The sequence below is a fragment of the Lepus europaeus genome, chromosome 12, assembly GCF_033115175.1.
Source record: "Lepus europaeus isolate LE1 chromosome 12, mLepTim1.pri, whole genome shotgun sequence".
NCBI lineage: Eukaryota > Metazoa > Chordata > Mammalia > Lagomorpha > Leporidae > Lepus > Lepus europaeus.
Window position 1 is genome coordinate 14727397 of NC_084838.1, and position 24257 is coordinate 14751653.

A 24257-nucleotide genomic window follows, 5' to 3' on the forward strand; every position below is an offset into this window, starting at 1 on the left:
GAATTTTAAATATTTTATTTATATGCAATTCGTGTAATCCCTGGAGCCCATGGGCATATTAAGATCATTTAAAATATCCATTAAAAGTTATGTGTTATGAGACAAACTCCCCTTTCAGAATGCCTTGCCAAAGGATAAATAGCTAACATTTATTGAGTAGCTACTACTGCCAGATTAATTGCATTCATTATGTTTAATCCTTCCAGCAACCCTGCAAGGTAAGTACTAAGATTCTTCCTGCACTGACAAAGCCCAGAGAGGCTGAGGAATCTGAGTTACCACTCAGTTAATGAGTGGCATCCTGCTGAGAGTCAGAGCCAGGCCTGCCCAGCTCTATAGTCTGTGCTTACCTGGTGGTGCCACAAGGTCTTCAGCAAAGGACCTATTTCCTGTCCCCTTTTTCAGATGCTCAGGGCAGAATGCATTTGCTTCTTAATGATATTCTGTTTCTTCTGTGGAGCATTGAAGGGCTTTGGCAAGGTGATTCGGGAGCATCAGTACTTGTCTTCCAGAATGGTGAGCATGATGGCACCAAAATGGGTAGGAAAGGAGAGAATAGGAAGACACAAAGAGGAATTGAGACCAAGAATCACGAAATCTGACTTTCTGTCCCAACTCTGGCTTACATTTGCCAAGGAGTCTTCACTGCGGTAGGCCTCAGTTTCCTCAACTAGTGATGGGGATGGTCAGACTCCTCATCTTCCAGGTTGCTGGGAAGATAATGAATACAATGCCAAAGGTTGATCTCATACAAAGTGCACCGCAGACCCCACAAAATTAATTAGATAATGGGATAGGACAGTGAATCAGACTGGAAGATACTGAATCTGAGATCAGAAAGCTGGATTCTAATGCCCTTAACCAGCAATAGCGTTATGACCTTGAGAAAGTCCCCTTTTCTCACTGCGCCTCAGTGTCCCTTACGTGTGAAATGACACTGATGACCTTGAGTGATTTCTCCAAAAGCCCTTCCATCTGATATTTCGGATTCTGTGCATCAAGGCGGTGAGCAGGGCACTCGGGGGCTTGGAGGGCATCTGAGGAAAACAGAGCGCGTGCTTTCTGAGCTGCCTTCCCCGTGATTAATTCCCACAACCTCTGTTGTGGCCCCCTGCACTCAGCAACAGTGCTCCATGACAAAGCCCACCTGCTTCTCTGGAAATGGTCCATTTGGCTCTTCCAAGTGTGCTTGTTCTGTCTCTATTTTTCCCTCCCAAGTTTCCACCCAACAAGAAACATGTGGCTCCATTCCAAGATGCTTTCCTTGGATTAGAGGCCCCATTTCTCCGGAGTTTGTTTCCTTAAGGACCTTCAGAACTCCTGTGGGACTGACAGAAGAACAAAAATGCCATTCTTTAAATGAACACACTTTGAAAAGTAGAGGGACTTATATATACATTGTGAGCAAGGATTATTTTATTCTCTAGTTAAGTCAATATCTTTACTTGTGATTAAAACAATTCTGTTCCTAACCACGTTTTCATGAAGAATTCATTTTTTTTTCTAGTTTTCTGCTTTACCTCGTCTCACCCCTTTGGGGCCAAAACACTCTGAGAGATTCGCTTGGATGCTGCAGCTCCTCCGCTGCCCTCCCACTTATGTGCTGGAGCATGGAGGCAGGCAGGGGATTTGGCACTGACACCCTCTTGTTAAGATGCATCATTTCAGCTTCACGTGTGCCCTTGGGTTCACCTTTCCCTGAGCTGGCTGGGGATCGTGTGAGGAGAGACTGGGAACAGTAGGCAAGAGAAATGCCCTCTCTTTTTCTCTCTCAGCTCAATAATTTCATCTCTTCATTTCTCCTCGTCTGCAGCCTCCCTTGCTCATCTCTGGGGATAATTTGCTGCTAACAATAACAGCAGCCGTCTCAGAATTCTCCTCCATCGCCCTGATACTCAGAGGCTTCTTTTTATTCCACTCCCAATGATTAGTTAATGCAAGCGAAGAAATAAGCTGCCAAGGAACAAACAAATGCAAACATTCCATAACTGTAATCAATCGTTCATTCAACAAGCATTTATTGGAGTGTCCAGTGTCTACAATGTATACCCAAATGTATTCCTGAATTAAGTCAGAATCCCCAAAGAACTACATATCTAGACTATAATATTTTGATCTTCATGAAATTGCTTTACTGAATGGTGTTATGGCATACACATTAGGCTAACCTGCGACTTTGTAGCCACCAAACTTCTTGGGGGTTATTGAGGACATCACCCACCGGCATCAACTACATTTATCTCTCTAAGAGAAGCTGTAGGATATGTTTGTGTCTTACTGTAGGATCCAGGGAATTTGATTTACTCCAGCAACTTTATCAGCAGCTACTTTGGTGTCTTTTTGATTGTTTGGCTCTTTGGGCTGTGATTCCCTTTTTTGTTTGTAAAGACGCTCAGAGACATTTGTAGTTCACTTGCATCAAGTGCTCAGGACTTTATGGAATTAGTTTTGCATGTAATTATTTTAAAGATTTTATCTATTTATTTGAGAGGTAGAGTTACACACAGTGTGAGGGAGAGACAGAGAGAAGGGTTCTCCATACACTGGTTTATTTCCCAAATGGCAGCAATGACCGAAGCTGAGCCAATCTGAAGTCAGGAGCCAGAAGATTCTTCTGGGTCTCCTATGCAAGTTCAGGGATGCAAGGACTTGGGCCATCTTCTACTGCTTTCCCAGGCTGTAGCAGAGAGCCGGATTGGAAGTGGAGCAGCCGGGACTAGAACCGGCACCCATATGGGATGCTGGCATCACAGGCAGAGGATTAACTACTGTGCTACAGTGCTGGCTCCTTGCATGTATTTTTTAACCTAAATCTTAATTTCTATTCTTCCTTTCATTTTTCCTATTGTCTCTATATTTTAAAACCCATAGGATATGTATGGTTTTTAATTTTTTCTCGAAAACAGAGATATTAGTATCACAAAATGAGGGATTCATGACAATGATCATCACATGTGGTATGATTCAATGAAGTGATGTTTATAACTGTTTACCAAATGATATAAGTTTTTGAAAACCACCTCCAACCATATCTGCTAGAAGTTCAAATTCAAGTAAACAAATAAGCCATAATGTCTGCTTTGTGGAAAAGAGTATAACAGTCCTTCACTTATTCAAAGGTCACTATTAGCCTCAATTATATAGAAAACAATTATTGACTTTTTCAGAGATCACTAGCAGCCTTGATTACCTGGAAAACCATGGAGGAAACTCAAAATTATCCAGCTTCTTGTATGGACCCAAAATTGCCAAAGGAGTTCTCCACATATCCCTAAGAAGTAGAAATTATAATCCCCCATGTCACAGATGTGGAAACCAAACACATTTTAAGCAATAGAAACATCATAATTATAAATGTGCTGTATAAAAATAATGAAAATAACACAAACACCAGCACTAGTTAACAGCTGTCCATCCTTATTGCAATTTGGAAATATGTCTTCCCACAATTATTTCACTTAATGTTTACAGTTTGCATCATTGTGCAGTGTTTGTCTTCATGCCATCTATGAAGAAATAGACTTGATTGGAGTTTATAAAATGTTTCATAAACTCAGTCTTACTTTATAATATTCCTCACAAAAGTCAAACCGAATCTTTCCCCAAAGTTCTGTCTACTGTTAACTTTAAAAAGCTCCTGATCTTTCCCTTTCCTTTCTCACCCCACCACCATTTATCCATTCTCACCCCACTTCCCTTTAAAGCCACTCATAAAACCATAAAATAATGATAGTATGTGTAATAACTTTACACTAACATTTTATTGAAAGCTGATTATTTCCCAGATACTGTGCTTCGTGATATAAAGCTAAACTCCTCGCCCCAAAGTTGGTACCATTGACAGTTTACAGAATTCAAACAATAGATAGTGGTTTTAACCCAAGATATTTAGCTCCAGAGTCTAGGCTAGAGGAGGCAAGACCAAAGGTGACCTCATTCAAATCAATCAGCTTGGGTATCCAGGAGAGGAGACAGGTTCCCAAGAGCACAGGGGCAATTGTCCTGCCTGTGTCATAGGCTTTTCTTCTGTGCAGCTTCATACTCAAGGCGTCATGAGCGAGAGTGCGTATTTGTGTATGCATGTGTATGAAGGAGCAGGGAATAATAACGTGGAAGAAGGACTCCGATAAAGGCAATGCTGAGCTCTGAAAAGAAAGCCTTAGCCTTTAGCTTTCTCTGTGGACTTTTTTTAAATCTAGCAGCCCTGGCTTTGGTCTTCATCTAGTGCTTGTCCCTGACATCACTCTCCCTCCTGCCTTCAGCTCCCCCAGTGGGATGGGCCTTGCTGTAGACACCCCATGCCTTCTATCCACTACCTTTTTTTAATCTCAATCTAATTGGTTCACCCACCCTGCTGGGATGCTTAATTGGTCATGAGCATATTTGGCAGATCCTATGCCATTGTGCGCTCTGCCTTCTCCTCCAAGGGGAATTCGCTTACTCTGTGGGCTCAGAAGGAAAGACCATTTTGTGCACAGTTCACTGGGAACTTACATGATGAAATTGTTCATGGACCAGAAGAGCAGTTAGACAACATGGCAAGAGAGTCTTTTCTCTCTCCTCTCCTCTCCCCTTCCCTCTCCTCTCCCCTCCCCTCCCTTATCCTCTCCTCTCCTCCCCTCTCCTCCCCCCTCTCCTCTCCTCTCTTCCCCTCCTCTCTTCTATTCTCCTCTTCCCTCCTCTCCCCTCTCCTCCCCCCTCTCCTCTCCTCTCTTCACTTCTCCTCTCCACTCTTCTTCTCTCCCCTTCCCTCTACTCCCCTCCCCTCCTCTCCCCTCCCCTCCGCTCTTCTCTCCTCTATTCTCTTCTCCTCTCCCCTCTTCTCTCCCTTCTTCTCTCCTCCCCTCTCCCCTCTTCTCCCCTCCCCTCTTATCTCCTCTGCTCTCCTCTCCTCTGTTCTCCTCTCCTCTTCTCTCCTCTTTTCTCCCTCCCTCCTCTCCTCCCCTCCTCTCCACTCTTCTCCTCTCCCCTCCCCTCCTCTCCCCTCTCCTCCTCTCCCCTCCTCTCCCCTCTGCTCTCCTCTCTTCTGCTCTCCTCTCCTCTGTTCTCTCCTCTTCTCTCCTCTCTTCTCCCCTCCCACTCCCCTCTCCTCCTCCCTCCCCTCCCTCCTCTCTCCTCTCCCCTCCCCTCTCCTCCAGTCCTCTCCCATCCCCTCCTTTCTTTTCTCCTCTCCCCTCCCACGACCTCCCTCCCCTCTCTTCCTCTCCTCTCCTCTTTTCCTCTCCTGTCCTTTTTTTTAAGGTATTGGAAAGGGTATTGCACTTGGAGTCATGGCTCCCTAGGCTCTGAGACCTGCTAGGCATGTTCTGTGTGATCTTGGAGAAATAATTCAACCTCTTTGATATTCAGTTTTCCCATTTGTGATTGAGTGAGTTGGATTTCGTGACTTCTTTGAATGGAGTCAGAGTGAAGCTTTAAGACAAGGGTCATCGGCCGGCGCCGTGGCTTAACAGGCTAATCCTCCGCCTTGCGGTGCCGGCACACCGGGTTCTAGTCCCGGTCGGGGAGCCGGATTCTATCCCGGTTGCCCCTCTTCCAGGCCAGCTCTCTGCTATGGCCCGGGAAGGCAGTGGAGGATGGCCCAAGTCCTTGGGCCCTGCACCCGCATGGGAGACCAGAAGAAGCACCTGGCTCCTGGCTTCGGATCAGCGAGATGTGCTGGCCGCAGCGGCCATTGGAGGGTGAACCAACGGCAAAAAGGAAGACCTTTCTCTCTGTCTCTCTCTCTCACTATCCACTCTGCCTGTCAAAAAAAAAAATAAAATAAAATAAAATAAATTAAAAAAAAAAAAGACAAGGGTCATACTACATATGAGCTACAGCTGTCCCACTAATTGCTTTTGTAAATAAAGTTTATTGCCAGCCGGCGCCGCGGCTCACTAGGCTAATCCTCCGCCTTGCGGCGCCAGCACACCGGGTTCTAGTCCCGGTTGGGGCACCGATCCTGTCCTGGTTGCCCCTCTTCCAGGCCAGCTCTCTGCCGTGGCCAGGGTGTGCAGTGGAGGATGGCCCAAGTCCTTGGGCCCTGCACCCCATGGGAGACCAGGAGAAGCACCTGGCTCCTGCCATCGGATCAGCGCGGTGCGCCGGCCGCAGCGCGCCTACCGCGGCGGCCATTGGAGGGTGAACCAACGGCAAAAGGAAGACCTTTCTCTCTGTCTCCCTCTACTGTCCACTCTGCCTGTCAAAAATAAAATAAATAAATAAATAAATAAAAATAAAGTTTATTGCAACACCTACTTATTTGCATATTGTCTATCGCTGCCTGCCAATACTCATAACAGAAAGGACAGAGCTCAGTGGTTGCGTCAGATATCTTATGACTGAAAGCTAAAACATTTACTATCTAACAGAAAAAGTTTTCTAGATTTTCTTTTATAATATAAATCAGATTGTTTGATTCAAAACTTCTGTTGGCTCTTCATGTTACTTAGAATTTTAAAATAAAGTTTTTGCCAAGACCAACAAAGCCTTTTGAGATCCATGCTTGCGTCACATCCTTAGATGTCACAATTTTTTTTTTTTTTGACAGGCAGAGTGGACAGTGAGAGAGAGAGAGAGAGACAGAGAGAAAGGTCTTCCTTTTGCTATTGGTTCACCCTCCAATGGCCACCGCGGCCACCACGCTGATCCAAAGGCAGGAGCCAGGTGCTTCTCCTGGTCTCCCATGGGGTGCAGGGCCCAAGCACCTGGGCCATCCTCCACTGCCCTCCTGGGTCACAGCAGAGAGCTGGCCTGGAAGAGGGGCAACCGGGACAGAATCCGGTGCTCCGACAGGGACTAGAACCCAGTGTGCCGGCGCCGCAAGGTGGAGGATTAGCCTATTGAGCCGCGGCTCCGGCACCATTATTTTTTAAATCATTGTTCCTTTCATCTAACCCATGCTACTCATCTAAGTCTGCCCTCTTGACAGCTTTCAAACCTGGTGAACACTTTCCTTCCTCAGGGCCCTTGCACTTACTGTTCCTCTTTTCTTTTTCTTTTTTTTAACTTTTATTTTTTAACATTTATTTAATGAATATAAATTTCCAAAGCACAGCTTATGGATTACAATGGCTTCCCCCTCCCATAATTTCCCCCCCACCCGCAACCCTCCCCTCTCCCACTCCCTCTCCCCTTCCATTCACATCAAGATTCATTTTCAATTCTGTTTATATTCGGAAGATCAATTTAGTATATATTAAGTAAAGATTTCAACAGTTTGCACCCACATAGAAACACAAAGTGAAACATACTGTTTGAGTACTAGTTATAGCATTAAATCAAAATGTACAGCACATTAAGGACAGAGATCCCACATGAGGAGCAAGTGCACAGTGACTCCTGTTGTTGACCCAACAAATTGACACTCTAGTTTATGGCGCCAGTAACCACCCTAGGCTGTCGTCATGAGTTGCCAAGGCTATGGAAGCCTTCCAAGTTTGCCGACTCTGATCATATTTAGACAAGGTCATAAAAGACAGCATGAGGATAGTAACCAATGATCCTAAGAGTGGCATTTACCAGGTCTGAACAATTATACAGCATTAAGTGGGGAAGAGGACCATCAGTACACACAGGTTGGGAGTAGAGCCATTGGTGGTAGAGTAGAGGTTATGATTACGAAGGAATGAGGCCCAAGTGCACTAGACAGGGTCGAGAACAAAGGACAGAGTCATTATTAGAGGAGCTAAGAAAGGTGCTGTCTAAGCTACAATTAAGTTTTCTGATTGAGAGGCAAATAGAACCTGATAGAAGGGGCTTGATAATAATCTGGTGGGCTTTAGGCCTTGTAAGTTAAGAGGCCCAGACCTATCTATCTCTTCACATGGGGTCCATCCTAAGGGAGGTGTGAACCTCCTAGGGGAAGGTACTCTGTTGACTTTCATTACTTGGCTGGCCTGGGAGGAGAGCTGGCCAGGTAAAGGCAGGGGGCATCTCTAACAAGAAATTTACAGTTCTGCCTGCAATGTTGCTGACCCTACTTGACCATCCCCTCAGCTGCAGTGGTCACTTTGGAAGTTGGGCTGAATGAAGGGCTTTTCAGCTTAGAGCCAATAAGATCTGTGGCTCTGACCTGGGCATCCTTCGACTCCAGGGCAGGTCCATTTCCAGTGATCCAACTCTTGGCAGAGCTGCCAGGGCTCTTCACAAGCTGACTTCTGCTGAAGCCCAGGCTTACCACATTGAAAGCCGCTGCAGTGGACTGGCCTGTTGGGTCTCTTTGAGGGCAGATCACTGTACAGATCAGCCAGTAATAGGCCTGCCACCCATTGCTTCTGATGCCTAGCTTTCTTTTCCTCCTGGTTTGTGTTAAAGCAGAGCAGAGGATGCAAGTCAAGGGAGTGCCCAAGTCCCATCTCTAATCTTCGGTGGCCTAAACTACAAGTCTATAGTCACAGGCATGTTCTGTAGTAGTTTTTCTAAGGTAGACAATGCCCATGAGGAAAATTATATTCTCACTTAAAAACTTTCTTTCCCTTTGGTCTGAAAGGGAGGTTTTTTCTACTTACTGTATACTTCGCGAAGTAAATCTAGCTATGAGATTATTATTTAAGTTCTTATTTTGGCTATGCTGTTACAGAAAAATGTTAGCCATCTCTTTTATAAGGTCTAAAGATTAAATTGTGTGTCCTATAGATTCCTTAATAATAGAATTAGTTTCCTACCTTGAAGAGAATAGAGAAATGAAAGAACAAGTTGGGCTTAGAATAGAGAAATGAGGGAGCAAGTCCTAGATCGCTTGCTGACAATAGCAATATCACATGAATACTTAGCAAACAGTTTCAACCATTAGATAACAACTTAGTAAAACATTTACCAGAAGGTCCAATGCCTTCTATAAATTTTAAGAATCATGTATTTGAAAACACCTCTTAAATATCTAACATGGTGTAGTTTGTTTAACCAGTAAACTTAAGCACAACCATATAAAATATTTAGTTTCTTTCTACCAACAAGTTTAAAACATATGATACACAGATTCAGGTCACACAAATTAAAATGTATATTTGATTGATTTTAGCAGCTTAAATTTATGGACAATCTTATCCATAAGCCATTTAAAATAAAACTCTTAATAAAATTGTCCCATGTGGACATACAATATGTACACACATATAACATAGCATAGTAGACCAATATAGCAATTTTAATAATAGCTTTTAAAATCTTTAACTCTTTTTGTAGATTGCCAATTGATTTGAATTGCTTTTTGTTTTTAGTAACCTCAGTTAACCATACTGTCTCTCAGTTGGTACTGTTAATACATTATTGGCTTCATCTGTTACAGATCCATCCCAAAGTACTGTATACAAAAGAAGTGGCTGGAAAAAGTCCATAGGTAACTATAGGAGGACAGCTAAACACAGAACCAACAACGCTTTAGTTTTATGAGCAGCAAATCATATATAACTATGGATGATAAAAGACTTTAAGTTGCCATGTTTAAAATTATAAACTCATCAACCAACAAGAGGCACTTGCTTACTTCACAGTATTTTTGAAAGCACCTGTAGGATTTTACAAGTATTTAACCCTTTAGGCCTCTGGGGCTTTCTCATTAAGATAACTATCATGTCTAGTAACACAAGATCATTAGACTTTTTAATTCTCAAACATTTGTATTAATAGCATTTTCCATTGTAGAAACTTAAAATTTAGTACCATGTCACATCTTGACAGTACTTCTAATATAATCCAAATAGCCTGATTAGTTAGTGTCTCTATAAGATGAGAGACATAGGTCCTTAGATTTTTTCAGTTGGGCCCAAACTGGAAAAACCAAAGTCCAGGATTTACTGGAAATTTTAGAGTCCAGATTGTTTGAAAGTTTGATTTTTTGTATGCCTGTCAAGAATGCCAAGAAGGCTCAAAATCCAAAATATCTGGTTGAAATAAGATTCCTTAAAATCATGACATAACATAGACCAAATTTGATCATTGTTACAAGGTGATTATTCAAATCTTTGAAAATAAGCGCATATTTAAATAACCCATAGCTCTTAATAAAAATTCAGCTGTTTTTGAACAATTAGAATTTAACAGACATCAAGAGAACATAATAGATTACTTTAACACATTGCTTTAACAGAGAATCAGATTTTAATTCTATGTCAAAGAGAAACTGAGCTTCCTGTGATCTTTTGCTGTGAGTTTCCTTCCTTTACCTTCTTTCATATTGGTGACCGTGTTTCTGTGTTTCTGTATGTAACACATCTTTAAGCATCTTTTGCAGGGCAGGACGAATGGCAACAAATTCTTTCAGTTTCTGTTTGCTATGAAAAGTCTTAATTTCACCTTCATTCACAAATGAGAGCTTTGCAGGATATAATATTCTGGGCTGGCAGTTTTTCTCTCTTAGTACCTGGGCTATGTCTCGCCATTCCCTTCTAGCTTGTAGGGTTTCTGATGAGAAGTCAGCTGTGAGTCTAATTGGAGATCCTCTGAGAGTAATCTGACGTTTCTCTCTTGCACATTTTAGAATCTTTTCTTTATGTTTCACTGTGGTGAGTTTGATTACGACCTGTCGTGGTGAGGATCTCTTTTGGTCATGTTTATTAGGGGTTCTATAGGCTTCCTGTACTAGGATGTCTCTGTCCTTCTCCAAACCTGGGAAATTTTCTGCTAGTATCTCACTAAGAAGGCCTTCTAATCCTTTCTCCCTCTCCATGCCTTCAGGCTGTTCCTCTTTTCTAAAGCATTCTTCCATTAGCTGGTTTCATGGACCACCCTTATTTCCTTCAAATCTCTCCTCAGATGTCATCAAATCAGGAAGACGGTTACTGACTTATATGTAAAACCACTCACCTCTGGACTTCCCAACCTTGTTCTGCTCTATTTGTGTGAATGTCACCATGTCCCCCAATCGGTTGTGCATTTGTTTCTTTACTATTTGTTCACTCTTCAATGTCATTAAGCTCCTTGAGAGCAAGACTATTACCAATTTTGTTCACTGTGATATCCTCACAGCTGGATAAATAGTAATTGTTCAAGTTCCAAATGCATAAATCAACTCGTTCAGCTCTTATGCTGATAGCTTCTGAATATATCTAGGTGCCAAGCCCTTTTATACTTCAGTGTATTTTGATAAGGAGTGAAAAGCCATAGAATACTGTAACTTGATGTTCTTCTTTTTTTTATTTTTTTTGAAGATTCATTTATTTATTTGAAAGGTAGAGTTACAGAGAAAGGAAGAGACAGAGAGAAAGGTCTTCTATTTGCTGGTTCAGTCCCCAAAGGTTGCAACAGCTGGAGCTGGGCCAATCTGAAGCCAGAAGCCAGGAGCTTCTTCTGGGTCTTCCACGCTGGTGCAGGGGCTTAAGCACTTGGACCATCTTCCACTACTTTCCCAGGCCATAATCAGAGAGCTGGATCAGAAGAGGGACAGCTGGGACATGAATCGGTGCCCATATGGGATGCTGACACTGCAGGCAGAGACATAGTCGACCACGCCACTGCCCAGGTCCTATAAGGTGATGTTCTTCATTCCAAATCCCTATAATACTTATAGAGCCATATAAACACAGATTTTTTTGTAGCCTGGATTGTTGGGCAACATGAACAGTTTATAAGCTAAAATCTAATAATGTCTTTTGACACACAGTCTATCATTCTGTGGTCCCCAACTACCTCTCTCTCTTTACCTTTCATCATTTATATATCACACGTATGCACATACGCCCATCTCTTTCCAACTGTCTTATCCTTCCTCATCCCTCCCCACTGTATTAAACAGAACTCATTCTCCTGGAAACCACTTCCTCTATCTTTGACCAAATCCTACATTTCCTTCATGATTCATTTTTTTTTTAAAGATTTATTTATTTGAAAGGCAGAGTTGCAGAGAGGCAGAAGCAGAGAGAGAGAGAGAGAGAGAGAGGAGTCTTCCACCCGCTGGTTCACTCCCCAGATTGCTGCAAGGGCCAGAGCTGTGCTGATCTGAAGCCAGGAGCCAGGAGCTTCTTCCAGGTCTCCCATGTAGGAACAGGGCCCAAGCACCTGAGCCACCTTCTACTGCTTTCCCAGGCCACAGCAGAGAGCTGGATGGGAAGTGGAGCAGCCAGGATTCAAACTGGCTCCCATATGGGATGCCGGCACTGCAGGTGGCAGCTTTACCTGCTATGCCATAGTGCTGGCCCAAAGATTCAATTTGTATAAGAAATCTCACCCAGCCTTGTTTCCAGACTGTGTCAGGGATCCTCTGTTCTGATCCTTCTGTCTCTAAAAATACTATTGTAATAGCTCACCAGAGTTTAATAACTTACCTAAACAACCACTTGAGTTGCCTTTGTCATCCCACCTCCCCAAAACTGGACCAGTTCATTGGGGTGAGGATCACTATCTGTGGTGTGGAGCAAGCAGCGCCTGGTATGGAGTTGGTGCTTTATAACAACATCTCAGCTACTGAGCTTGTCCGGAGAGACTGGTTGTGTGTGCAGCAGTTCACATATTCCCTCTCCTCATCCTTCCAGCTTCCCTGGAGGGAGAAGCTGAGTCCCCAGCATCTTCCCTAGGTTTTTCAAGGAGGCCACACAGATGGCAGGTGTTTGATCTATAGCTGGTGAACTTCATGAATACTGTGAAGGCTTTTTTTTTCTTAAAAGACATTGAGTCATGGTCTTATAATTCAGTGGTGAGAATGGCAGTATTCCTTTGTACTGGGTCGACAATGTTTGTATGTTCTACCTCTCAATATTTATCTTCAAGGAGAAATTTAAGAATCAGACGATTCAAAATAACTGTTTTCTATACTCAGCTCTACCACTCACTAGCTGGATGACCTTTACCAAATTAGTTACCTTCTCTATGTATAAATGAAAATTAATTTTGAGGAATATAGGCAGGGGTCATATGAAAAAAAATTCCAGAAAGTAAGTCTTAAATAACAATGATACATACACACACACACACACATATACCTATGTCTACATGCTTATATATAGCTATAAATGTCTGTTCCCTGAAGATATATGTTTATATGGATAAGTATACGTTCATAATTATGTGCAAAACCATTTTATAATGTTCAGGGATAAGCTGATTAAGACTCTTCCTTTCCTATAATTCGTGATTCTCTTGATTGGTATTGATCATTGATTATACATTCCATCATAACATATTGACTTAAAACAGCAATGTTTTCTCACAGTTTCTGCAGCTGAGGGATCTGGGTGTCTTGCATCTGGGTTTCTCCCCAGACTGTTGTCACCTCAAAACTGGGCTTGCAGGGTCTGTTTGTGTCCGGGCTCACACGGCTACTTGCTGTTGGGCTTCTCTCCTGAGGCCTCCATTCCTCAGCAGCAATGGACAGAGGCTTCCCTCTGCTCCTTGCCATGTGGTCTTGCTATACCTTGTAGCAGGAAGCAGGAGGGAGGTGAGACAGAGACAAACCGATAGCCAGACACAGAGAGAACAAGAGAAATGGCCAGTGAGAGAGAAAGCAAGACAGAGAGAGCAAGAGTTAAAACAAAGTGAAACAAAGAGAGATACACAGAGATAAAAAGGGAGCCAGCAGAAGAGAGAGCTAGCAGGACAGTGGGAAAGAGAGAAAAACAGAGCAAAATATAAGTCATACTTTTTGTGACCTGATCATGAAAGTGATGTTCCATCGCCTTCACATTCTATTCATGAGGGACAACTCAGTGGAGGTGGGGAGGGTCTCTGGGGCTCATGTCGTAGGTGACCTGTCTGCTGTGCCCGTCAATTCCCCTCCACTGGCTATTGAGGTCCCTCCCCCTCCATCCTTGCTCTAATTTATCCTCTCCTCCATCCTGCTCTCCTTCTGTTCACCTCTTCCCACTACACATTCTGTACCCTCCTCTCATTCACTCTGCCCCTACCCTTTCCTTCCTGTGGTTTGGTTTTCTTTATTTTTTTTTTTTGATCACATATTAATTTGTCTAAATTTGATGCAAACTTCAAACCTGTAGTTCAAACATGACCACAGCACTGAAGCTTTCTCTGGAGGCCAGGCAAGTACATTTCCCTATTTCTGTGTCCTGTGCTCCTTGATTTACAAGAAACTTGAAATATTTCATCTTCCTTGCCAGACTGAGAGCTTTGTCATGCCATGCCTGTGATGTGCCCATCCTCCTCCTGTGTATTTCAGAAGTTACCCTTAGTAGGTGCCTTGCAGGGATTCACTGCGTGCAGTTGATGGATTTATGTACCTAAGATGTGCAAAGTACTGAGTTGACTTAGAATTTGAACTGTGCTGTGAATTACAGGCAGAGATTCCATAAGCATAGACCATTCACTCTGAGGCTTGGAAGTGTATTCGAATGTTAAAGCTCTTTCAGACCCAGTTTGCTATGAATCTGGGGTCAGACTCCACCACTGAATCACTGGAGCATGTTCTGGCCTGGTTCCCATCCTGTTCTGCTTTTTCTTGCCCCATGCCCCTTTCTTCATTCATCTCTCCCATCTTGTGGCAGGAGAAAGAGACCTTTTCATTAAACTCTGGTTCCCATCGTTTATCTAGGCTCACCTTCTCACCCCTTTGGTTGGTCTCTTTTTCTCAAGGGATCGGAAGCGTGTAACTCAGGCAGGTTGGAGAGCTGGCTGCTCCAGGGCAGCTGCATCATTGGTAGGAGCAGTGATGATTATTTGTGCAGAAGCAGCCTGAATCAAGTTCCTTTAAATTTCTACTTGTACTTAGTTTACATTCTCCAGGGTCCCTATCCATGAACCTTTCATGATTTATATGTGCATGTCTGGGGATCTGTGAGGAAATAAAATTATAAAATAATATTTCACATTAGATTAGTGCCTTTCAGTTTCCCAAGGTATTTTTACACGCAATGTTTCATGTAATCTTTGAATCAACAATAAGAAATAGGTAATATGAATTGGATTTTAAGAAATGTAGATCCAGAGAAAAGACATGTTTATCTCGAATGTCACATCAAAATAGTAGGTGCTTGATAAATACATGTTAAAATTTTGGATTAAAGTGAGACCTAGACTGAATATTTAACTTTTGCATTGTCTTAGCATGAGTCTCACAGTGCTTTGAGCTTTGGGTTTATTTTTATGTGGTCTGCCTGCCACTCTACCTCCCTCCCTCCTCCCCTCCCTCCCTCCCTCCCTTCCTTCCTTCCTTCCTTCCTTCCTTCTCTCATCTGGCTTATTTATTCATTCATCTAGCATTATTATGAATACTGTCATGCAGCAGTCACTGAAATGTTTACAGAAGTAGGTTGGAGAGTACCTGAGAACATTCCATCTCCATGGTATGGTTCACAAACTGGTGAGGGAGTTGGACAAACAGCTGGAAGACAGCCTAGAACTAGGTCCTGCAAAAGGTACCAGAATTATGAGGCTTGTGTGACAGACAGGACATTAGCCATGATATTCTTGTGAACTATTCATTCTCATAACCACCACCATTAATATAATCACTGTCTTCTCTATCCATAACATAGTAAAAATGACTCCTAATTCTACAACCATGATGCTCTATAAGGAACTTGAGGACATGACTGCGTGTTCCATGTCCCAGGGATAAAAGTAGTACTCAATAAATATTTGTTGACTAAAGAGGGTTGAAGCTCCAGATCAAACATATATGAAAATAAGTGCAGACGTTCTCCAACCCAAGAAGAGATGCCCAAGTGGGCTGGCTGGGTGGACTTTGACTTCAGGGAAGGGGCGGTAAGTTGAGGAGTGTCACTCATCTCTCCTGCCCAGGGAGTTTGCCCGTTGGAAGGTGAGGAACACAGCCATTGAGAGGAGAGATCTGGTCCGCCATCCAGTGCCCCTCATGCCGGAGTTTCAAAGGAGCATCCGCCTGCTTGGCAGGAGACCCACCACTCAGCAATTCATCGATACCATCATCAAAAAGTACGGCACGCACCTCCTCATCTCTGCCACCTTGGGAGGTAGGTCAGCAGCCACTGGGTAATCACTGTGTCATGACTTGGGGTCTGGGGTGGAAGGGAGAGTGGGATCTCCTAAGAGCAAAGCCCTCTTAGTCTCGCATACACTGCTAGATAAGCCAAATTGTCCTGGTGACTGTGCACATCTCTGAGCAGCTGATTCTGTTTAGGAGACAGTCTGAGAATTTACTAACTTTCTTGTCAATACGGCTTAAGTTTAGAATTAGATCATTTCATTAGGAATGCTCAATTGGTTAATTATCTCAATTCCTTTGAAATGGGGTCTCTTCCAGGGAAATATATTTCAGATGTTCTTTAGGGAATTGCTTTTGCTTATTGCCTTTGCTTACTTTAGGGATTGATTACTTGAGGTTGTCGTGTTATTAGAGGGCTATCTTGTTTTGTTTTAATAGTTATCTAAAACCAAACATTTTATTGTGATAAAATACATAACTAAATATTCAAAAATTTTTAATCTCATTTTGGCATGGAGTCAGTTAACAGGAAAACTGAGTACTTGCTCCACCTTATTCACTCTCCCCTACCCCCTTCCTATCAGGCCCGAACAATCTTTGAGGGAGAAGAAATAAGAGGAGCAGATAAAGGGGAGGGCATAATTGAAAAGAGAGTGGGAAATGGGGCAAACTAGGGCATTTAGGGGAGCATGGGTCTTGCCTATTGCATCATTTCATGAACAATACCTTAGGTATCAGTTTTGTGCCCCAGTGACTGGGTCCACTGAACCGTGAGAAAACCCCATGGGTAGAAGAAAGCTCACATATCTGCTGAAGTACATTTAGATATGTCTCATTCCAGCTAAAATAGATTGGTGTACTGACTAAAGAGGGTTGATTTCTACTAACTAGAATGTTGAGTATAAATTTCATGGGATAAGTAGTGTTTTAGTGTACAAGAGCTAACTAGCAACAAGAAGGTAGCAGAACTTTCTAGGCTAAATGTACAGTGTATATTTTGAAGACAAAGAGTTCAACAATTTAGTAATGTGGGGAATGTGGGTTAGAAGATTTGCTGGGTAAATTCATCCATCCTATAATTTATCATTTACTATTTACTGAGTATTTGCCATATAGAAAGCATTGTATGTTGTCTTCAGTATTCAAAATTTCATTTTGTCATATTATCTCCATTTTATCAATAAGGAAGCTGAGATTCAAAATAGCTAAGAAGTGACAGAGCTACATTTTTAATTTATGATTTTCTGTACATAGAGTTTATTTTGTTTTACAATTCAGTGGCAGTCTACTCTTTAACCAACTGGCTCACCCATTCCAACCACCAATGAATTAGTGTTTGTTTTCTGCTGCTAGTCAGATGCAAAGTTAAATAGATCTTTAAATGTGAGATTATCAACATAAATTTTCTTCTATTGTAGAGAGAAAGTGAATTTGTTTCAACTTGAGTGTGGCATTAATCTGAACCCTTTCCTTTGAATATTTCTACTTCCCATTTCACTTTGGAAAAAAAAAAGTGTAACTAATTCAATTCTTCCATTAAAAAACTGTGCTCTGGTCTGAGTCCCTAGAAATCCCAAATAACAAAGACCTTTCTTTCTCATTGAAATATATTTTTAATTTCTCCAAGGCAAGATGGTAAATTATTCACAGAGTCTTGTTTCTCTCCTGTTTTTACAAAGCATTTTAAATATGCAAAGCTTTGTATGGAAATCTAATGTTGGACAGCAGGACCTCAAGGCTCCCTCAGCTCTCAATATAGAGGCATAGGAAGAGGGAAGGGAAAGGGATTTAATGTTGATCGAATGCTATGTGCCAGAAAATGTGTGATGTCCTTACATCATTATTTCAGTTTCTCATTTATGAAAAAAAATGTTTCTTAATGATTTTCTCATGCAACATGAGAGAAGCAGGGTGGGAGGTACAGTGAGCAGAACAGATCCTGTAGATTGATTGCACCTGGTTCAGTCCTGTCTCCTACTCCCTACCAGGTTTGTGTCACCTTGAGAAGAACCCGATTTTTTTTTTTTTTTTGACAGGCAGAGTGGACAGTGAGAGAGAGACAGAGAGAAAGGTCTTCCTTTTGCCGTTGGTTCACCCTCCAATGGCCGCCGTGGTAGGCGTGCTGCAGCCAGTGCACCGCGTTGATCCGATGGCAGGAGCCAGGTGCTTATCCTGGTCTCCCATGGGGTGCAGGGCCCAAGGACTTGGGCCATCCTCCACTGCACACCCTGGCCACAGCAGAGAGCTGGCCTGGAAGAGGGGCAACTGGGACAGGATCAGTGCCCCGACCGGGACTAGAACCCGGTGTGCCGGCGCCGCAAGGTGGAGGATTAGCCTAGTGAGCCGCGGCGCCAGCTGAAGAACCCGATTTTTAAGCCTAAGTATCTTCATTTATAAATAGTCATAATAAAAACACTTCTTTTATGCATATCCTGAAAATGAAATTAAATGATGCATTGAAAGTGCTTAACATACAGTCTGGCACCTATTAAATTGTTGCTGCTGTTGATATAATTATTTTAGTTTTCTTTTAACATTTTATTTATTTATTTGAGAGGTAGAGTTACAGACAGTGAGAAGGAGAGACAGAGAGAAAGGTGTTCTTTCCGTTGGTTCACTCCCTAAACGGCCGGAGCTGTGTCAATCCGAAGCCAGGATCCAGGAGCTTCTTCCAGGTCTCCCATGTGGATGCAGGGGCCTAAGCACTTGGGCCATCTTTTACTGCTTTCCCAGGCCAAAGCAGAGAGCTGGATTGGAAGAGGAGCAGCCAGGGCCAGCGTTGGGGCCAGGTGGGGAGGCGGCGCTATGCCTAGTGGGTTAACACCCTGGCCTGAAGCTCCGGCATTCCATATGGGCACTGATTCTAGTCCCGGTTGCTCCTCTTCTGATCCAGGTCTCTGCTATGGCCTGAGATAGCAGTAGAAGATGGCCCAAGTCCTTGGGCCCCTGCACCCACATGGGAGACCCAGAGGAAGCTCCTGGCTCCTGGCTTCCAATTGGTGCAGTTTCAGCCATTGTGGTCAACTGGGGAGTGAACCATCGCATGGAAGACCTCTCTCTCTCTGCCTCTACTCTCTCTGACTTTCAAATAAATAAATAAATAAATCTATTTTTTTAAAAAAGAGGAGCAGCTGGGATAGATCTGGCGCCCATAAGGGATGCTGGCACTGCATGTGGAGGATTAACCTACTGTACCACAGTGCTGGCCCCAATTATTTTAGTATTACTGCTATTATTACTTAATGGGGCTAAGGAACTTGGGGACCAAGAATAGAAGCTCAGTACTACCATTCACTGGATAAGTAAGAGACATCAAGAAATCTGCTTTCCTATATGGACATCAGTCTCCTTGTGTATATAGAGTTGCACAAAATGTTTCACCACATTTTTTTTCTGTAAAAGCACTGTATTTCTTGCAAAGAAATGCTTTGATAAATTTTTAAGGTATCAGGTAAATCCTGAAGAGCATAATCAAACCACAAAAGATGATCCTTCAACTGTCACCTTTGGTGAGAATAAGTAAATTTGTTTGGCTCTTTAGGAAAAGGATACAGCAAGGAAAGGGAGTTTAAATGAAGTGGAGCTGTCAGAAGGGCGGACAACTTAGATGTTTTCACGGGATCCCCAAATTTTTGGTGAACTGCATAAAATACTTGTGGTGACAACAATACAAAAGTTGCACTTTGTAAATTCACATTTATGAAATAAAAATATATTAAAAAATACTTGTGGTGAATGATCATAGGAAGGGTAGTGAAGTTGGAAAACATCTGCCTCTGGAGCCACACACAGGGAAACAAGGTAGTAATTTTCCATAGTCTCTAGCACAATCATAGTTTGGCACAATGGAAACATTTCAGAGACTGGATAAATGTGTGACATATATGAGTATGCTTGTGTGTTTCCATGGTCATCATGCTTATTGCATACACAGGTCACACAAATGCCTTCCTATATTTGGATGTGAGTTGGTCTATACATAGGCATGTACACATATGCATTGCACACATATAGATGTAAAGTATGTTTCTGCATGTGTATATATGAGCTTACACTTGTTTGTGAATGTATTACCTGGATTTCTCTATATAATCCAGGGTTCATGTGTGTGTGTGTGTGTGTGTGTGTTTTCATTTCTCACCCTGAATCTGGAACAGTGTCTCCTTGGCTAAGAAAAAAATTACAGGACTCAGAAAGAATAGATAAGGGATTCTCCAGACATCCCCATCTCTCATCTGGGAGCAACATTTCCTATTGACTTGAAAGGTAAAACAATCAGTTTCTACCTCATTCTCCATCCTCTGTGTGTCTGAATCATATTTTTTCTTCTTGGGGAGAAGGTGTTTCTGAGAGTACAGAAAACCCCCTTGGAGGACAGGAAGACAGTGGAAAGACCTCTGTGGGGTGAAGAGGCAATTTGCAGGAATACCCAAGTGGGAGAACAACTCTAAACAGAACATTCTCTTAATAAACAAGAAATTAAGTCTTAATAATGCAGCAAGAAGCCTATTAACCCCTCTTGATCTAAGGTTTGCTTCTGCCAGTTCTCAGCCCGGAGGGAACTGGGTTTGTTTCACCTTCTGTTTCACAAGCCCCTAAGAGAGCCTGAGCTGACACATGGAATATTTATTTCCTCTGCCTCTTAGCTCTTACTCCTAGTGTACTCTCTTATTTAGTCATTTACCTCTCTACCCATTTATGTATTTAGATATCATTCAGTCATCTATCTGTCCAGCCATGCATCCATCTATGCATCTGTTTATTCATCTAATGGTAACTGAACATCTGTTCTTCATCAGGTCCTAAGAGAATCATTGGGGGACATGAAGAAATGAATTATGTAGAATCATTTTTGCTGTACCTCGCCAGCCACACCCACTGGAACTCAAAGCCTAATTACAAAATAAAGTCATTTTTAATCCAAATCTATTCAGATGGTTGTGGAGTCCAAAGGGTAGATATCACATCATACTGCTTAATAGTGAAGGCCTCCATGATAAAGTATAAGCATGAAAGCATGAGTATCTTACTTTTTTTTTTTGACAAGTAGAGTTATAGACAGTAAGAGAGAGAGACAGAGAGAAAGGTCTTCCCTCCGTTGGTTCACTCCCCAGATGGCCGCTATGGCTGGCGCTGCACCGATCCGAAGCCAGGAGTCAGGTGCTTCCTCTTGGTCTCCCATGTGGATGCAGGGCCCAAGCACTTAGGCATCCTCCACTGCACTCCCAGGCTAGAGCAGAGAGCTGGACTGGAAGAGGAGCAACCGGGACTAGAACTGGGCACCCTTATGGGATGCCAGTGCCATAGGCAGAGGATTAACCAAGTGAGCCATGGTGCCAGCCCCAATAGTATATTTTTCTTAACTCAACTGGAGTCTAGGCATGTGGGACCCAGAGAAGAATTTTGATGATGACAATCAATCTCTCTGCTGAAATATTTCATTCCAATTGAGGGAGTTATATCAATTAATTAACTATGTATCAAAAATTAACTATAGAGTTGGACCACCTGAATGTTTACTCATTCACCTGTAACAACCCTCCCCTCAATTATTTGTGAAATGTAATATATATGCCCATATTTTACTATAGCAAGGGATGGTGAAAGACTTTAACTACTTGGCTTCACAGGGTTTCTGCTAGAGTCTAAGACATAGACTATTAAACCAGAAGCCACCACAAGGAAATGTGATGCCGTGGAGAAATAACAGTACTTGTGGGAGAACATGTTTAGAGTTTATAACATAGTTCAAGTAGTGAGTGGGAGAATTCAGGGAAGGCTTCCCAGAGGTGATATTTTAGGTGACACCTAAGTCATGAGTATAAGTTAAAAGAAAAAAAAAAAAAAAACAGAAAAGCAGAGGCTGCACAAAGAGAGAAAATGGGGCACATTTGTCCAAGGCAGAACATCCCTTATGTTCAGCAAGAGGGTACAGCTAAAGAGACCAGATCATCAAGGCCTTGTGGCTGACATGACCTGCGTGGATATGGGCAGCATTTATCTGGCCTGCCCTTCACCCTGGGCATCATTCTCCCTTTGTCATGTACCTGGTGCATTGCAATGACCTCTTTCTGCTCCTGTCTCTTTTGACTATCATAGATCAATAGAAATAAAATGCAGCACCAAATGTAAGCTTCATTTGCCATTATAAATTTCTTACAGCCCAGATTTTAATAAGGAAAGGGTTTTGAAAAAGTGAAATCAATTGACTAATATATTTTAACATTGTTAACATAATATATCCAAAATATTAGCATCATAATATGCAATCAAGGGAATAAACCATAAGTGAAGGATTTTACATTTTTTAATAGGAAATTTTGGAAGGCTTGTTTGTAGTTTATACTTCTAGCCAATATCAGTCAGTGTCTTACCTGTCATCCTTGTGCCTGCCAAAGTGCTCCGCACACAGCTCAAGGCATGCACATACATGCTGAGATAAGCTGAAAGGATAAACCAGAGAATGATGAGGGGATGTTACTTCTTCCTGCAGGGAGGATGTGGTTGGAGAAAGCTCACCATAGGCATGGCACATGAGCAGATTTGGAAGAGTGTTTATGAAATGCCAGTGGAAGAGGGATGGGTAGTAAGAGGAAGTGACATCAGAATTGGGCCCAGAAAGGTGGAGATGGTTTTGAAGGTCAGACATTTGGTTAAGAACAGGATAGAATTCCTTCTGAGAGGAAATTATATTTTCTCTCTCAACACAAAATGTCATTGACATTCTGAAGACATTTCAGTTATGCTAGACTATAGACACTGGTTCTCAGAAAAATAGTGGTAGCTTTTGTGCTTTGAATATTTTATTGCTTTAACATTTTTATTTATCTATTAATTTTATTGAGAGGCCGATAAGACAAAAATACAGACAGAAAAACAAATAGAGATCTTTCATCTGCTCGTTTATTCCCCTGAATGCTGCAACAGTCAGGGCTGGGCCAGGCCAAAGCCAGGAACTAGGAACCCAATCCAAGTCTCCCACGTGAGTGTCAGGAACCCAATTACTTGAGTCATCCCTTTTGCCTCCCAGGGTGCTGGTTAGCAGGTGCCTGTAATTGGGAACAGAGCTCGGACTCAAGCACATCTACTTTGATATGGGAATCAGTCATTGCAAGTGGCTAACATCTTAACCCCTATAACAAAAAGCATCCAAATTTTATTGTTTTGAATGGATTATATATGGGTAAATATCATACAAGTGATAATTTACAATACCAAATAATGCTACCTAACACTTCTATCATGCATACAATGTGCCAGGCAGGAATCAAAAATTTTCTGTTGCTGAAATTAGCAAATTTAATCCTTTTGATAACCCTGTGAGATACCCATGAAGAAATTGAAGCATGGAGAGATAATCATAGATAGTTATATTCAAAGCAGCCTAACTCTAGAGTCTGTGTCTTTGCCTACTATTACTGATCAACTTTTGGATGGTATTGTGAGCCAGACACATTTCTGAGACTTTACACATTTGTCCTTTTTAATAATTCTTTGAAGTTGGTAGAATTATTTCCTAGTTTTGCTAACAAATAAACTGGGTAAGAGACAAGTTAAGAAACATTCCCATATTCACAAAGCTGTTGAAAAGTAGATTCAGGAATATAATGATCACATCTATTTGACAGGTATTCCTGGAGTTTCCTTTTTTAAGTTCTCATTAATAAAATCTCATTATCTAAAGTAAAAGTAATCATAGACTAGTATTAGTCATATGTATATGCATTCCTGAGGAAACCTTCAAGGAGAGAAAGCTATAATTGATATATTTGCATTTATAACTTTATTAACCATTACTCATCACCCATCCATTCATCCATATATCCATGAAAATTATGTCTTCATTTCTTTTCTATTCCAAACTTTTTCATTACCTGCACTCCCTACCACAAGATGTGACTTTTTTATGCCCTAAGAAGCAGAGTGCCTAGTAGTATATGATAGATACTTAAAACAATATTCACTGAATGAATTAAGAAAATAAATTATTTTTGTATATAGTATCTCCTATATGCCAAAAACTGTGCCATATGCCAGGGATAAAGCCATGGCTAATATAGACTGTGTCTGTCTTCACAGTGATGACAAACTAGTTTTATTTCTCACTATAGAGACAAAATTCCCCCTATTTGTCTATTTCTGACTATCTCTGAGTTAGATATGTCTCATTTATTATCTGTTTGTCTGTCTATTGTTCTGTCTGTCATTTCACTCATCCATCCATCTATGTACAAAGGGATAAAGAAGAGAAAAAGAGGAGACAATGAGTGAACAGAGAAGAAGATAGACAAGGAAAAGAATAAACTGGAGAATAATGAGGAAACAGGAGGAGAAAGAGGAAAGAATGAGAAGAGAATACTTATGCTGAGTCCATCATTTCAAAGAAAAGACTAAACATTTTCATAAGAGGGGAAGAGGACTGTGT

The 24257-nt window shown here is 42.0% G+C and overlaps 1 protein-coding gene across 1 annotated transcript in view; it reads left to right on the forward strand.

Moving 5' to 3' along the window:
- Positions 1 to 24257, forward strand: part of BRINP1 (BMP/retinoic acid inducible neural specific 1) — a 156988-nt gene that overhangs the window by 58666 nt on the left and 74065 nt on the right. Inside the window, exon 2 of the mRNA XM_062206914.1 lies at positions 15670 to 15860. Within this exon, the coding sequence (XP_062062898.1) occupies positions 15670 to 15860 (191 nt within the window). The remainder of the gene's footprint in view (positions 1 to 15669; positions 15861 to 24257) is intronic.